The 16,310-nt window shown below is 55.7% G+C and overlaps 2 protein-coding genes across 3 annotated transcripts in view; one reads left to right on the plus strand and one right to left on the minus strand.

Annotated features, from left to right (window-relative positions):
- EFR3B (EFR3 homolog B) overlaps positions 1 to 1,235 on the minus strand; it is a 56,915-nt gene extending 55,680 nt beyond the window's left edge. The window contains exon 1 of the mRNA XM_074861257.1: positions 1,213 to 1,235. Within this exon, the coding sequence (XP_074717358.1) occupies positions 1,213 to 1,228 (16 nt within the window). The 5' untranslated portion in view covers positions 1,229 to 1,235. The remainder of the gene's footprint in view (positions 1 to 1,212) is intronic.
- Positions 1,236 to 2,347: 1,112 nt separating this feature from the next.
- On the plus strand, positions 2,348 to 16,266 carry DNAJC27 (DnaJ heat shock protein family (Hsp40) member C27). Of its 2 annotated transcripts, XM_074861268.1 has the most exons (9): positions 2,348 to 2,582; positions 3,995 to 4,077; positions 4,571 to 4,640; positions 8,400 to 8,564; positions 9,010 to 9,132; positions 9,696 to 9,856; positions 11,226 to 11,354; positions 13,972 to 15,075; positions 16,180 to 16,266. In XM_074861268.1, exons 1-8 carry the CDS (start codon positions 2,496 to 2,498, stop codon positions 14,015 to 14,017), a joined length of 864 nt encoding a protein of 287 aa, XP_074717369.1. In that variant the 5' UTR covers positions 2,348 to 2,495; the 3' UTR covers positions 14,018 to 15,075; positions 16,180 to 16,266. The 2 variants fall into 2 exon arrangements, with proteins under 2 accessions (XP_074717369.1, XP_074717371.1); XM_074861270.1 differs by lacking the exons at positions 13,972 to 15,075; positions 16,180 to 16,266 and having other exon boundaries at positions 2,351 to 2,582; positions 11,226 to 13,888.
- The last annotated feature ends 44 nt before the right edge of the window (positions 16,267 to 16,310 follow it).

The following is a 16,310-nucleotide window of genomic DNA, read 5'->3' on the forward strand; positions in this document are numbered from 1 at the left end:
AAGCACCTCAAGGATGGCTGAATTCACCAAATCAGCTGCCAGACGGATTTGTAAGAAACAATAACACCCATATGACCAGAAAAGTCTGTACATGGATGCATAGGACCAGCAGAGGAAGGGTTAAAGGAACTTAAATTGGCACAGACATGAGCCTGGTTTCATCAAGTGGCCAGACAGCAGGAAGATGAAGAACAAACCAAAGATAACAAAGAAGAACAAAGCTAAAGATAAGGTGACATGAAGATGAAGAACAGAGCTGGAGCCATAAAACACCCAGCGATGGATAATGGCAGGGCTGTTTCAGCAAAGATTTATGAGACCAGATAATGAGGCAGAAGATCCCAAACAGCCCATAACAAACCTGTCAAAAAAAAAGCTTCTCGTTGCCAGTCAGGAGGAAGCCAGAAGAGGTGTTGAGGACTTGACAGATAGCATCCCTAGTCCATAGCACACACTAGTGATCCCCGTCACACCTCCAGCACCCACTTCTGCCACCCCCACTTCCAGACTGGGCCTCCCACCAGCCAGACACAGGATCCCAGCAGGATGTGGTGGTGGGGTCACAGGATCCCTAAGCTCAGGGCATGTCAACCGAGGAAACCCCCTCCCATGTCCATCTCTATCAAGTCCTCAGAGAGCTGAGAGATGTTCAAACCATGTGGACCCTGCCTGAGGATCACAGAATCCCAGAATCATCTCGGTTGGAAAAGCCCTTGAAGATCCTCCAGTCCAACCATGAACATCACACTGACCGTTCCCAACTCCACCACATCCCTCAGCGCTGGGTCAACCCGACTCTTCAACCCCTCCAGGGATGGGGACTCCCCCCCTGCCCTGGGCAGCCCATTCCAACGCCCAACAACCCCTTCTGCAAAGAAATCCTTCCTAAGAGCCAGTCTGACCCTGCCCTGGCGCAGCTTGAGGCCATTCCCTCTTGTCCTGGCGCTGGTTCCTTGGCTCAAGAGACTCATCCCCCCTCTCTGCACCCTCCTTTCAGGCAGTTGGAGAGGGCCATGAGGTCTCCCCTCAGCCTCCTCTTCTCCAGACTAAACCCCCCCAGTTCCCTCAGCCGCTCCCCATCAGACCTGTGCTCCAGACCCTGCACCAGCGTCGTTGCTCTTCTCTGGACACGTTCTCCTTGCCAAGAGGTGGCTGTGACCCCCCCCGGGAAGAGGCCCTCAAAACCCCCAACTGTGTGCCCCCTCCTGGTACCTTGTCTTCGAGGCATGATGCAATGGTTCCCCTTCTTGACAGGATCTTGCTGGGCTACAAGGAGCACATAAGGACATTATTTACAATGAGGGTCCCCATGGATGGCCCTGCACAGGGATGAGCCCCTCTACTCGGACCCCATGGGCCATGGCTCAGGGTGCCACAGGGCTACTGCCAGCTCTGGTGTCACCTAAGGCCACCTATCTCAGCAAATAGTAACGTCCTCCCCTCAAGAATAAAAGAACCCGTTTCATGAGGGGCCCATCCTCACAGAGGGCCCATATACCCCCCAAGAACTGATTCAACACCCTGACCCACCAGCTCCTAACTGAGAGCAAACCAATATCTTCCATTCAAAACCCCCCAAAAAGTTGTGAGCAGCATCCCGCCCAAGCCCAGCCCATTCCCAATCCCACAGGCTGAAGCAAGAGGAGTTTGGGCTCCCAGGCTGGGAGAAAACACCTCCCCATGGGCCATGCCACAAGTTATGGGGGACAGGAAATGGGGGACAGGAGATGTAACCCCCAACCACTCTACCTGGAGCACTCCAGTCCCCAGAGCTCAGCCTGCAAGGACAGCGGGACAGCCTGGGAGCCCCCAGGACCGTGCAGGACAATACGATGCTGTGGTGCTGCTTTCAAGCCCCTGGAGATGCGGGGACAGGGCAGGGGACGTCCCGCTGACGGCAGGGGCAGAGGGCAGGGCCTGGCAGAGGTGACTGGGCTATGGTTCTCCCCCTGCTCCCCAGGGCAGGGAGGGGACCAGGGCCCGGGCCTGACCCTTCACTGTAGCACCTCCCTGCCAACCCCCGGGGCGGGCAGGGCAGGCGGACAGGCAGGGCGGGGCAGGGCAGGGCAGGAGGCCCAGGCCCCGGCCTGTTCTTTCACTACAGCACCTCACTGCCGACCCCCAGGGCAGGGCAGGGTGGGCAGGGCAGGGGAGGGCAGGGCAGGCAGTACAGGCAGGGCGGGGCAGGCAGGGCGGGGCGGGGCGGGGCAGTGCAGGCAGGGCGGGCAGGGGACCCGGGCCCCGGCCTGTCCCCTCCTCGCGCCGCCTCACTGCTGCCCCCCACAGGACGGTAACGGCCGCTGCCCGGAGCGGCGCGCGCCGACGTGCCCGTCAAATCTCGCGACAACTTTCGGGCCAGGGGCGGAATCTCGCGCGAGCGGGGGCGCAGGGCGGTGAGGCGGCCCCGGGCCCGCCGCTCTCTCTCTTCCCTCCTTCCCGCCCTCCTTCCGCCGCCTCAGCCGGGCCCGGCGCGGCCCGCGCCGCCCCCGCCCGCCATGGAGGCGAATCCGCCGAAGCGGAAGGAGACGCGCAAATCGCTGAGGATTAAAGTCATCTCCATGGGCAACGCGGAGGTGGGCAAGGTGAGGCGCTGTGATTGGCGGGCGGGCGGTGGCGGGCAGGCCGGCTATCCAATGGGAAGCCGAGTGCGGGTGGCCGCGCTGCTAGAGAGGCCGCGGATTGGTGGCTGTGCCGGCCGGCGGGAGCCAATCAGGAGCAGGCCGCGCCGTCCAGTGCGAGGCGGGAGGTTGGGGCGAGTGGAGGATTGACAGCTTCGGGGGCGGGGCCGCCGGGTTTTATTGGCTGCCTTGCAATGGGCGGGGCCTACGGAGAGGGGCGGGGCCTCCCGCCTCCGCCCGCAGCTGGCGGCGGGTGTCATGGCGGCGCCTGCGGCCTCAGTTGTCAGCGGCCTCCTCCGTGCTCGGGCTCCTGCGTCCCCGCCGCCCCGGGGCAGGCCCGGTGCGGGGCTCACCATGCCGGGCAGCCTCGGCACAGGTGGGCAGGGGCCGGCCCGCGGTTCCACCAGGCCCCAGAGCGTTCCCTTCCTCTCTGTGGGGTGGGTCCCTCCGTGATCCGGCTGCTGAGGGACACCCGTTCCTGTGTCCGCTTCCTGCAGAGCGAGCCCGCATGACCGTGCTCCAGCCACAGACACCGCAGTGCAGCGCCGGAGGGCAGAAAGTGGGGCTCCAGCCCTTGTGCCTTCCTCGAGGACTGCTGGGGGAACCCCACCCCTCCCCAGTTTGGCTTTAGAGTTTCCTCAAGAGCCCCCTTCCTCCTGCTGTGTGAGTGACCTAGCTCTTCTCCGGGATGTTATTTCTTCTCCCAGCCAGGTTCTGTTCTGAAGTGCAGCCCCTTTTTTTGTTTGCTTAATAAATGTAGTCCTGTTAAACCAGTGATAGCACAAGGACTCCCGTGGGGTAGACAAATGCCTCCCTGATGGCAAGAAAATCCAGAAGGATCTTACAGGACAGAGTGAGTGGGCAAAGAGGTGACTGGTGACATCCTTACGAGATTTATCTCTAGACAGCCAATAGCAGCTGACTCCTCTGCTCTCCCTAAACAGTATCTGCCAGTCAGGGGCAGAACCAGGGCTGGAGGGACATGGTGTGACCCTGAACGTGCTCCTCAGGCTCCCAAAATGTTCTTTGTGGCTTTTGGGGAGCTGACTGCCCCCAGGCTCTTGAACACACAGCTCCTCCAGGCTGGATGTTTTCTGTAGGAGAATAAATCAGAGTTTCTTGTCGCTCTAATCTCCAAGCAGGTAAGGAATAACTGACACCCAGTGGCTTTTTCTTCTTTTTTACATAAAGCAAGCTGCTCCTGGTAAAGATTGGCGCTTTGGTTGTGGGTTAATTAGCTAGTTTAGGGACTTAAGGCAGAGTTGATGTCTCTGCAGCCATCCAGCTGGCTGGGGGCTGTGGGTGAATTCCCTATTAATGTGACTGTTATGGTGTATGGTGCCATCCTGCTGAGACTCCCTTTTCCTTTCTCCCAGAGCTGCATTATAAAGCGTTACTGTGAGAAGAGGTTTGTTCCCAAATACCTGGCAACTATTGGTATCGACTACGGCGTCACAAAGTAAGTAGCTTTGCGGTGAGGAGCCGCAAGTGTCAGGAGAGTGGGATGAGCCACGTGGCTGCAGATGTCAGGCGTGGGTCTGCCAGGGCCTGCGCAAGGTGTCTCTGGGAGTCACTGGTCTCCACAGGGGCAGAGGGAAGAGGTACAGTGAGGTTGTCCCACCTCCCACTGCTCCTGAGTGACCACACTGCCCTGCTTAGTTTCCATGGTATAATCTACATTTCTGCTTTAATAATTAAATAATCTGCCTTCCTCTGGGAGCGTAGCTCCCCGTTACCATGCTATATCCAGAGCTGATGCTGTCCTCCATGTCTGACCGGTTCTAGGGGCAGTTTTCTGGCTGTTAAACCCCAGCTTCTGGAACTTCTTACTGTTTTTCTTGTCCCTGATCACCCAGCTCTTTCTCTGCAGAGATAAGGGGTGTTCCTGTGGGGCACAGCCTGTGCAAGGGCTGAGCTGGAGCCCTCTCAAGCATTTCCCACTTCTCTTTCAGGGTGCAGGTCAGAGACCGAGAGATCAAGGTGAACATCTTTGACATGGCGGGGCACCCATTCTTCTACGAGGTAAGGCAGATGCGCCTCCAGGCAGCATGCTGCAGGGCTGCCCTCAGCTAGCCCAGCTCGGAAGCGTTCAGCACCCATCAGCTTTCCTCAGATCTGCCTGAAATTGGGTTTGAGGGTGGGAAACTTGAAAATACATTTCTTAGGAGCTTTCTCTGCTACAATACACCACTTTCTTTCCTGCCACGGACATCTAATGCAGGCCAGCACTGGAAACCCCTGCTGCCTCTCTGTCAGCAGTGATTCCCTGCTGCTAGGGCTTGCCGAATCCAGGAGCCTGACAGAGGTGAGATTGCCACAGCTCCGTGGTCAGAGGGCTAAGCAGTAGCAAGGCAGAGTGCGTATCCCTGGTAGGCACACACAGGCACACCTATACAAGACATATATATGTATATGCATGGCCGGCTGTGCAGATGAACACAGAGAGAAACAGCCAGCGCTGACACAGACAGCACCAGTGGCCTCACCTTGGTCTTTCTGGCTGATCAGAAGGAAAACAAAATTATTAAAACTGAAACTTGTAAAGCCACAAACAACTCTGATAAAATAACCCAAAAACTTCCTCATAAACCACGAGGGTAAGGTTTGGCTTTTACAAGCTGCCACTCATGTTGCTAGCCCTGTTTCAAAGTTGCTCCTCGTCCTTATGAATCTGCCCATCTTGATTTTTTTTTTTTTAACTCAGATTGGGAAATTTACTCAGATTGGGAGATGTTTGGATCTTACCTTGGGCATTTATAGCATACTGGCATTGTAATCCATGACCAAAGTGCTGTAAAAATACTTGCAGTTGGACTAGGGGATCGTTGTAGGTCCCTTCCAACTGAAATACTCCATTCTATTTTAAAATTATTTACTATACAAATAATAAACAGTACTATTTACAAAAAGGAGCTTGCAGGATAAAACTTTAGGATTTGAACACATAGACTGCAACATCCATTTCGGAGAGTTGGCACAAAGGAGTGATTGTGCTGACTGCTGATCGCATTTATTTTAAATTATAGACAAAGTAATAAAGTGATCCCACAAGTGGAAGAAAGGAACATTAAATGCTTATTCAGTATAGTCCTATTGTTTTAACAGTGGAATGCATACTAATTCTTGATTATGAATATACTGTTGATGCTTGGCAAAGCGTCATTCTGTGACTAATAAAAATGTATAGAATGTCAGGAAAGAGCAGTTTGTAACATGATAAATACTAAGGTGACATAAAAAAGTGAAAATGAGTGAGGGCAAGAGAGTGAGACAACAATGTAATGGTTTATACTGGCTAGTGACTCCCTGGCTATTGACTATTATTTATCTGGTTGCTCATAAGCCTCTTATTCCTCCCTTGTGTTCTCAGCATTTGCTTGTTGCTTGCTGTGAAATTTTGGGCACAACAAGGATTTCAATGTTATTTTTGTGTAGAACTACAAGTCTTGACTTGGGTTTGTAAGTCCTGATACAGTACAAGTAACCAGTGAAATGTAATTAATTAAGAATAGCCTTGAATACAGCAGGAAGCAGGGAGATTGGGGCACATTGCTGACAGCATAAAGGAATTGAGGGGCAGAGGACTGTGGTCAGTAGAGTTCTTTGTAGCACGGTTATTGCTTGCAGATACACGAGGTGCTCATGTGTGTTGACTTTCTGGCTATACCACAGCCAATCCTTATGAGACAATGGAGAAGAGAAAGACTCTGAGTCCCTGGAAAGTGTAATGGGCTTAAACTGTCAGTTTAGTGAATAAATATGTTGCAAATACTTATTGAAGAGCGACAAGACAGAAAACCGATGATGCTTTGCTGCTTTGGTTTTGTATTTTCAGCATTTAATGTGAATGTGTAGTATGTCTCTGACGTATAATTAGTTTTATGCTAAAATATAAGTAAATGAGGAAAAATAAAACCAATAAAGCCCCACCAGGCACAAGTCTAAACTGGGAGAGGAGTGGCTGGAGACCAGCCCTGCAGAAAGGGATCTGGGGGTGCTGGTTGGCAGCAGCTCGGTAGGAGCCAGCAGCATGTCCTGGCAGCCAAGAGGGCAAACCACATCCCAGGGGGCATCAAACCCAGCACGGCCAGTGGCCAAGAGAGGGGATTCTGCATTCAGTGTTGGTGTGGCCTCACCTCGAGTACTGTGTGTGGTGCTGGGCCCCACCATTTAAGAAGGATGGGAAGGTTCTTGAATGTGTCCAGAGAAGGGCAACCAAGCCGGTGACAGGGCTGGATGGAATGTCCTGTGAGGAGTGGCTGAGGACTCTGGCTTGGTCTAGTCTGGAGAAAAGGAGGCTGAGGGGCGACCTCGTTGCTCTCTGCAGCTTTCTGAGGAGGGGAGGTGGAGAGGGAGATGCTGAGCTCTTCCCCTTGGGATCCAGTGACAGGACGCATGGGAATGGTTCAAAGCTGCACCAGGGGAGGTTCAGACTGGCCATGAGGAAGCGTTTCTTTACCAAGAGGGTGGTCAAACCATGGAACAGGTTTTCTGGAGAGGTGGTTGATGCCCCAAGCCTGTCAGTGCTTAAGAGCCATTTGGATAATGCCCTTAATAACATGGTTTAACTTTTGGTCAGCCCTGAAGTGGTCAGGCAGTTGGACTGGATGGTCCTTGTAGGTCCCTTCTGACTGAAATAGTCTGTTTTATTCCAATGGCTGTCCTGTAGCTGACCTTAGACCCTCATCCAGCAGCTGTTCTGGGGTTCCTCGCTCTCCCCAGTTGCTGGCACCGGGCATACGAGCCCCGGGGGCTGCAGCCCCACTCCAGCTGCTGGTACAGACCCCCTTACACACACCCACTTGTGCAGACAGACAGACGTTCCTGCAGATCCCTCCAGTAGCTGGGCTTAGACATGCAGTCTGTCCCGTGGTGGCCATGGGTCCTCTCTCTCCCCGTTGCCTCACTCACAGGGACGCATGCGGGTGTCTCGGTCAACTCCCAGACCTTCCAGTCGACCCAGGAGTTGGTCTGACACCTCGTCTGCCATTGTGCATCTGTGCTTTTCATAGAATGGTTTGGGTTGGAAAGGACCTCAAAGATCGTCTGGTTCCAACCCCCCTGCTATGGCAGGGACACCTCCCACTACATCAGGTTGCTCAAGGCTCCATCCAACCTGGCTCTGAACACTTCCAGGGATGGAGCATCCACAACCTCCTTGGGCAACCTGTTCCAGGGCCCCACCACCCTCACAGTAACAAACTTCTTCCTTATATTTAATCTAAACCTCCCCTCCCTCAGCTTCCACCCATTACCCCTTGTCCTGTCACTACAGTCCCTTGTAAAAAGTCCCTCCCCAGCCTTCTTGTAGGCGCCCTTCAGGTACTGGAAGGCTCCTATAAGGTCTCCCCGGAACCTTCTCTTTTCCAGGCTGAACAAGCCCAACTCTCTCAGCCTGTCCTCATAGCAGAGGTGTTCCAGCCCTCTGATCATCTTGGTAGCCCTCCCCTGGACTCGTTCTAACAGTTCCATATCCTTCTTGTATCGGGGGTTCCAGAGCTGGACACAATATTCCAGGTGGGGTCTCACGAGGGCAGAGTAGAGGGGCAGAATCACCTCCCTCGACCTATTGACTTTTCTGTGTGAAGGTATTTTCTGGGCTGGTCGCTCTCCTCTAGCAGCACAGTGAGGGTATTATTTGGGTTCTGTCCTTTTTTTGTGATCTGTGAGGAGATAAGATTTTTATTACAGAATCTAAATGGTGATCTCCCCAAATCTGCCCGGCTGTGTGCTCTCAGCCTGGTTGTCGCTGATTCCAGTGCCCTGCCTTTGTCCCCACAGGTGAGGAACGAGTTTTACAAGGACACGCAGGGAGTCATCCTGGTCTACGACGTCGGACAAAAGGAGTCTTTCGACGCGCTAGACGCGTGGCTGGCTGAGATGAAGCAGGAGCTGGGCCCCCATGGGAACATGGAGAACATTGTCTTCGTTGTCTGCGCGAACAAGGTGGGCAGCCAGGCTGTGGTGTGGTCCTGATCTCCGGCCCTCAGCGCTCGTTGTGTTCCCAGCTTGACCCCAAGCTGTTGAGCTCCAGCTGCAGCAAGGGAAATATTATTAAGTTGTAGGTAAGACTTTCTAAGAACCAGACGTGTGTGTAAGGAGACCACAATTCAACAGGGCTTTGGGAATGTGGTGGCCACGCGTCTGTCAGGAAGGGATCAAGTAGAGGTGACGTTGTCTCTGGACTAGATAAACTATCAAAGGCCTTATCACTTGAATTTTCTGTGCTTTCTTTCCACGCTGCCTCTATCCCTTCAGGATAAGCAAACAGCCTCTCCAACCAGACCTGTCCCGTACCTGCTGTTTGATGATCAGCCTTGGAGCTGTGTTCTTCCAGCTGCTGCTGCAGACCCTGCCTGGTCTCTGACCTCTGCCTTTTCTCCCGGTCTAGATCGACTGCACCAAGCACCGCAGCGTGGATGAAAGCGAGGGGCGACTCTGGGCAGAGAGCCGGGGCTTTCTTTACTTTGAGACATCGGCACAAACAGGAGAAGGAATCAATGAGATGTTTCAGGTGAGGTGTAGTGAAGGTGCTGAGGGCAGAGACACCACGCTGAGCCAGGATTTGATGGCAGAGTGTCCCCTGAACTGCCTGGATCCTACAAAACCTGTTGGCCCTCTGCCCCAGAGGCGTCTTCCTAGTGAAATGTTGCCCTGAGAAAGCTGTAGCTGTTTAGCTCAGGAGCAGTATTGGTCCTCCCAGTCCTGAGCTGGCCCTAGCATTGCGTTGCTCAAGCTGATGATCCCTCTTGCTGCACTGGGAACAGGATGCAGAGATGCCCATGTCACCTTTTCAGGTCCAGCACGGAACTGAAGTGGGTTTGAGATAAACATGGGGCCTGGCCTCCTTCTCAGCCTGTCCCGCGGTCCTTGCAGGAACTGGATCCCCCCTCACCGGGGGTATCGCAGTCCCCCACGTCCCAGGCAGTGGGGAATGAACACCCAGCAGTTGTCCAAGTGCTCCCCAATGCTTGGGAGGATGAGCCCGCAGCCAGCGAGGCCAGTGGGGTCTCCTGTGCACTGCCACCACTTTTGGGGGGACCGTTCCTTCCCGCTAACTCCTCCCTGTGTCTGCAGACTTTTTACTCCGCCATCATCGACCTGTGTGACAACGGTGGGAAACGCCCTCCTTCCAGTGTGGGGGTCGGCTTCACCAAAGAGCAGGCCGATGCCATTCGCAGGATCCGCAACAGCAAGGACAGTTGGGACATGCTGGGGGTCAAACCCGGAGCCACAAGGTGAGGGAGACTTGGGCATTTGCCTTCCTGACTCTGATCTTTCTGACCTGGCAGGCTGGTTGCATCTGTGATCTTGTAGTGACCTGCCTGCTGATAAGCTCAGCTTGGTTTATATAGCAGCTGGGTACAAGTATCTAGCCACAAAATTGAGACAACACAAAAGAAACTCTCGGTCCTGAGCACCAAATTTCCCCTTTTAACAGACAAGCCAAGCTGGAGGCAAGAGGGGAATGATGAACGTGAGAACTTCAGCCCTGCCAGCTGCCCAGGGTTGCATCCTGCCTCTGGGCTGAGCTGTCTTTGGTCACTCACTTGCCAGATGTGTTTGGAGCAGCTCCAGCTTTACGTTCCTTGCTCTCCAAGTCTGGAGAAGCTTTCAGGCTGGTGTAAGGCTGCTGCCCACGTTATCAACAAGGGATTGATGTTACAGCTCTTCCACCTGGAAGCAGTACTCCTACAAGACAAGCTTTCTCTTGTCTCCCTTGGAGGAGCTCTAGCCAGGTGAAATCGGTCGTTGCCTGTGTAAGAGGTTGGATATTGAATCTCTATAAAGCTAAAACAAGCACCCAGAGCTATGCCTTGCTTTCTTCTCTCTGAAACATGAGGACTAACTTTTGTACTCCTTGCAGAGGGGCTGGAGAGTAGATTTTTGGGTAACATAAATCATTTAGGACTTGTACACCCTCCCGTTGGCTCTCTGAAATGTCGGTGTTGAGCCTGATCCCCTCCTCCAGCCCCTTCTCACCCATGGGGAGGGATCAGCAGCTCTGCGGGGCAGTTTGTGCTGTGATCACCAGCACGGATGGACTTGGCTTCCTCAGGAGGTGCCCTCCTTTCTCCTCGGCCTGCAGCTGGAGCCGAGATGTCTGCCTTGGACCAGACACCCAAGGTTTAAAGGGCTGAAGTGACGTGCCAGTGCCTTCGCCCGGAGTGCGTAGGCGGTTTGATGCGAAGCTGAGTCAGGGTGCCTGTGCCCCCACGCTGTCTCCCAGCTTTCTGCTCTCGTGGTGCCAGAGACTCAGCACACCAAGGCACGTGTCGCAGGCACGTGTCTGACACGATGGGAGTGTTCCTGCTGGCACAGTCCCGTGGTGGAGGGGGTGTATCTGCCCCAGGAGAGGGGTTCTCCCCCTCCTCTGCTGTGCCACACTAAGAAGTGCCCTGGGTGCTTTTCTGCAGCTCTTTCTCCACAGCATCACCTCCAAAGCCTAGAGGTCCTTAGAGCCAGCGAGGGAAGGGTTCAAAAGTGTCTATGCAGGGGTGTTGAGCACAGGGGGAGCTCCTGGCCCTGCTGTGCTCTGCCAGCCCGGGCAAGGCTGAGCCGGGCTGTGTGTTGCATGGGTCCCCTCACTCTCCTCCTCTCTCCTAGGGACGAAGTGAACAAAGCCTATCGGAAGCTGGCCGTGCTGCTCCACCCCGATAAATGCGTGGCTCCTGGCAGCGAAGACGCCTTCAAAGCAGTGGTGAACGCCCGGACCGCGCTTCTCAAAAACATCAAGTAGGGAACAGAGCCACTCAAGAGCTGGAAACCTTCCCCTCTTTTCCCAACTAGCTCCCGGGCAGCTGTGGGGCACCCCTCTCCTCCTCATGCTTACCGCTGGCATGGCACTGGCCGTGGGAGCAGGACTGCATCCAACTGTGGCGCGCTTGCAATGTGCTGCAAAGGGGGCAGAGAGCTGAGGAGGGGAGAGGGACCCCAGAGCCCTCCCTGCTCCGTGGCCGCAGGTCGTGGTTGGTGTTAAGTGCTGATAGCAGTGAGGTTGGCTGATAGCAGTGAGGTCTTCCCGGCTGTGTTACACGTCCCAGGGGTTACCAGCCGTGGAGGGGTTCAGACGTGTGGCTCTAATGTGTGGATGCAGCGAGGGCAGAGTGAGATCAGACCCCAAAGCTACTGCGCCTGAAAGCATTGGTGTTGTGGGTGGAGGATGCCTGGCATGGACAACGGATTTGTCAGTCTGTCTGGGTTCTCCTGGAGCAGCCCCTGCAAGGCTGCGTGTGCTGAAAGCCCAGTGCTGGGGCAGTTCAGCTCCCTGCTCAAAGCTGGCTCCTTCCAGCTGACACCTGGTGATGGGGGTCAGGGAGGAAAAGGAGAGTTGCTTGAGGAAACCTCTGGTACTGCAGGGAGAAACTGGTTCCAAGAGCCCTTTTCCCCTCCCTCCCCATGCTGTCACGGTGCCAACAGTCCCTTTGGCAGGACTGGGGCTCTCCCCCAGGCACCCACCACCTCGTCACAGCATGGAGTCTCCTACCACCACCTCCTTCCATCTCCCTGAGCTCAACTCAACTCAGGCTGCACATCTCCCTCTCTCCCCGCCTTTAAAAGTACTATTAGTCTACGTTATGTGGTAGAATTAAGGAGAGGTCTATTAAAACCAAGGTTTACTTTATTTCCTTTAATTCTCTAAGGTGAACTGAAATACCAAGAAATAGAAGGCACTTGTATCAGGTTGCTTCAGTGAAGCAAGGAAAAGGAGAGGAGGGAAGAAGCTTTAAAACTTTCTTTCTAGACTCCTATGTATTTCTTAACCTTAGTCAACTCTGCAGAGGGAATGTTTTTCGTGACAATTATAATGAGTCATAGCCCCCACCGACCTCTGGGGTGGGTGCCATTGTCACCCATGGGGGACTGTCCTCAGGTGTGGGTGGCCCTGGCTATTGACAGGCAGGAGAAGGGTGCTGACCCAAGGAGGAGGCAATTCAACCCGCAAGATGGCTGCCTGTCAGCTCTGCCCTTCCTCCCTTCAGCCAGCCTCATCTCCCGAGCTTCACCCACACTGCAGAGCTCCGTGGGTGCCTGTGACCGCCTGCTCGGGTGAAGTGAGCGGCACGGGGGGGACATGTTCTCCCCCAGCCCTCTTTTCTCACAGCAGCACGGATCAGCAGGTGGGTGTGGGTTGCTCCCGCCTAGTCACAGCTGCTGTTTTCTTGCAGTAGTCCCGTTGATTTAGAGGGGAGCGTTGCTGGTCACCCCAACAGGTGCTTGCAGAGGTTAAGATCTGGCCGTTGTGATCCTGAGGGAGGTCGGAGCCGTGATGGCTGCCAGGCTCTTTGGGGAGACCGAATGGGAGATTCCTTGGGCTCCCATGGTTTTGTCAGGACCCAGTTTTGTTTCCTTGCTGCTGTATGAGCTTGGCAGGGAAGGTGAGGACACTCAGCTACGGAACGAAAACCCCTGAGTGTGTGCTTACGTGTCCTTACCCCACCCCACAGGTATCCTCTTCAAAAGTGTTTTCTCATATGGTCAGTGCAATATCTTTTTTTTTTTTTTTTCCACTTCAAGGCAGCTTTTCTGTGTTTCCCCTTCAAAATATATAATAAATCAACAGTAGATTCCACCCCCCTCTCTTTTTGGCAGCAAAAGGGACTTTAAAGCCAGTATCATTTTGCTCTTGCCATGGTTTCTGGTGCTGGGTTGCTGGGAAGAAGAAATAAGCTGTCCTGCTGGGAAGCACTTTTTGCTCCTCTGATGTAGAAATAACCAAGGGGAGATGTTGCTAGAAGAGGTTAATGTCTAAAATAGCTCCATTTTTTCTCTCCCAGATGTATAAAAAGCTGGGCTGGGGGAGATCAGCAGGTCAGGCATTGGAGCTGTGGCAAGTTGCACTGACGGCGTCTTGTTCCAAACATTCTATAACACTATGGAGTTCACTGGAAACCTCCCCACTTGTCTAGTGGAGGAAACCACTTAATTCTGGCTTCAAAACTATTTCTCTGTATTTTTTTTTTTTTATTTTCTATTGAGGAGGGTAAATAATCCTGTGGCTGAATGGTGCACTTCACTTTGAGGGTGAGATCTCTGTGCCTGGAGTGGCTTAAAGGTTGCTTGGGGGCTCTCTGGGTCTCTTGTGCCACGCACGGTCCCTCCTGTTTGCTCCTCAGGTGACTCTGGCCGCTGGTTTTGGGGTTTCTCCTGTCTGTTTACAGAGCTGACCAGATGTTGGGGGATGATTACACACGCATGTCACGTCTAGCGGTGCCGGTGACCTTCTAAGTTGTGTTATTTTTATAAATTAAACCCCCCTTTGGAACAAAGGAAGCCCTGTGAGCTGTCCACCCGCGGTGACCGCCTGCTGTTAATGTTTAATTGCCCTTTGACTCATTTCTCTCCTCCCCAGCTGGCTCTGGCCGAGGTTGGTGGTGAAGAGCTGCCCTCAAGGGTGATGATGGAGGTTGTGAATCAAACTCGGCAGGAGGGGGAGCTGGGGAAGGGATCAAGGGAACAGTCCAGGGGGGATGTGGTGTGGGATACCCCAAATGTGAGGAGCCTGGATCTGCTCAGGGGACCCAGAGCTGTAGCTGCGTCCTTGCTCCATGCGCACACACCTCTGCACCATCAGCTCCGGTATTTTGCTTCCTCCGTTCCGTCTCCATCAGGACCCCAAGCTCCAGATCCCTCAGCACCATCCAGGCCCTGTCTCTGGCCTGTGAGTCCCATGTGTCGTCCTGCCTTGTGCGAAGAGCAAGTCTGGCTGCTGAAGTGTCTGTTCTGCAACAAAGGCGCTGGGATCCAGATCCCAAACGAAGCGACTTCCCCTTCTGCATCCAGAAACGCAGCCAGGAGCTGTCTCTGAAGATCTCTAGGAACAGAAAGCCTCCCTCGATGTGCCCAGAGGCGCTGCCCTCCCTGCCTGTGCTCTGCCTGCCTCCCTGCGCTCGGTGGAGCTGGCAGGCGGGGAGGACACGATTTCTGCACTGGCCTCGTGCCCAGCAGCCACGATCTGCTCCGTGCTGCCTCTCCGGGTTTGTACACCCCGTAACAAACCCTCCCGTGAGACAAGGCTACACCCATCCTGCCTCACGCACCAGTTTTGATGGTCTTTGGACCAGTTAACCTTCCCAGTCAAGGTGCCGTGCCCATGGCCAACCTGGGCTCCCTGTGTCAGGACATGTCCCAGGGCCAGTAGCCTGGGCTTGTGTCCCTGTCCCGTGCTGGCCAAGGCCAGCAGCAGGACGGGAATAACTCTGAGCACGCCCAAAACCTCCGGGGAGCTGTGGCTTTGCCGCTCTCATTTTGATATTAATTACTGCACAGAAGCAATTATTTCCCCCGGTGGAGCGGCCGTGGTGGCTTCTCGTTAGAGCTACCGGGACAAGGACGTGCGGGAGCGTGGTGGGGTCCAGCCTGGTTCCCCAGGGTGTCGGGGAGGGCTCCTCGCAGCGGGGTCCAGCATCTCCATCAGCTCTGAACTGCAGATTTTCCAGATCCAGGGGTTTGAGAGGTAAGCAGGTGGCAGCTGAAACAGGGGGAAGAGAAGGGGGAATATTCTGAGCAGGTTTTGGTGGGGTATCGGTCAGTTTGGGGGGTGATTTGGGTGGCGTAGGCGAAGGGGGGGGTGCGTAGGGGAGAAGTTTGGGTTTCTCAGCTCCCCTGGGGGGCTGTTGTAGGGTGGCTGTGACACCACCCCCCCCCCCCCCCCCCCCGAGAGAGCTGGGCAAAGAGCAGGCTGGCAGGGTGTGTGGGGGTTCATCCCCTGGCATTGGCCCCCCACGAGGCCGCAGGCAGGTGATTCAAGACACGGGGGTCCCCATGGGGTGCAGCTGCGGGGCCTGCGAGCTGCCAGAGGAGGGGTTGAGGATGAGGATGGAGCGAGCGCCGTGTCCGAGGGAAGGCCACGAGTGGGGGCAACCCCAGCCCCCCAACTCCCCGGGAACCGGCCTCTGGCTTCCCCGCAGCCGGCACCGAGGGGGTTACGGGAGGCGGAGACGCACCGGTACCGGCACAGCCGGCGGTGGGTGCCCGCCCCCGGCCCTGGGGAAGCCCTGCCCGCTCCCCCCCACCCCCATCCTTCATCATCCATCCCCCCCCTCCAAAGCCGCTACCGTGCCCCCGCGGCCGGAGCCGCCGCCTCCGCCGCCCCCCCGGCCCCGGGGAGACAGAGCGGGCGGCGGGGCCGGGCGGCCCCGGGTGTAGGGGCGGGGGGGGGGGGGGGGGGGGGAGGCGGAGGCCGCCGGAGGATGCGGGCGGCGGGGCCGCACCTGCGCTCCCCGGGCTGCGGCAGCCGGTGGGCTCCGGGGTGGCCCCCCCCAGCCCTTTTCCAGCCATCCCCGTGGAACGGAGAAGCTGGGAAAGGGGCGAAGAAGAGAGGAAGCGGTGGGGTTCGCCCCCCAAAGCGGGTGCCCTCGAAGGAGGAGCAGGGAGGCATCGCGACATCTTTTTGCTCCGCGTCGCTTCGGTTGCAACCTGGCAGTGCGCAAGGGCCGGGGAGAGAGCTGGCAGGGAGCTGGGGAGGCAGGCTCGCTCGGCTCCCGGCCTCCCCGCGCCACGCCAGCGGTTATTTATAATTATCCCCCTTTCCCTCCTTCGGCCGCTTCTCGGCACACAGCGGGATTTGGGGTTACGGCAGCAGGAGAAGGGGAAAGGCCTCGCGCCTCGGCGGCCGGCGAGACAGGGATGCTGCGGGCGATGCCCCGGTGAGCATCGAGGCGCGGGGGAACCCGCGGCGTTTCTGCAGGG

The sequence above is a fragment of the Strix uralensis genome, chromosome 3 (assembly GCF_047716275.1).
Source record: "Strix uralensis isolate ZFMK-TIS-50842 chromosome 3, bStrUra1, whole genome shotgun sequence".
NCBI lineage: Eukaryota > Metazoa > Chordata > Aves > Strigiformes > Strigidae > Strix > Strix uralensis.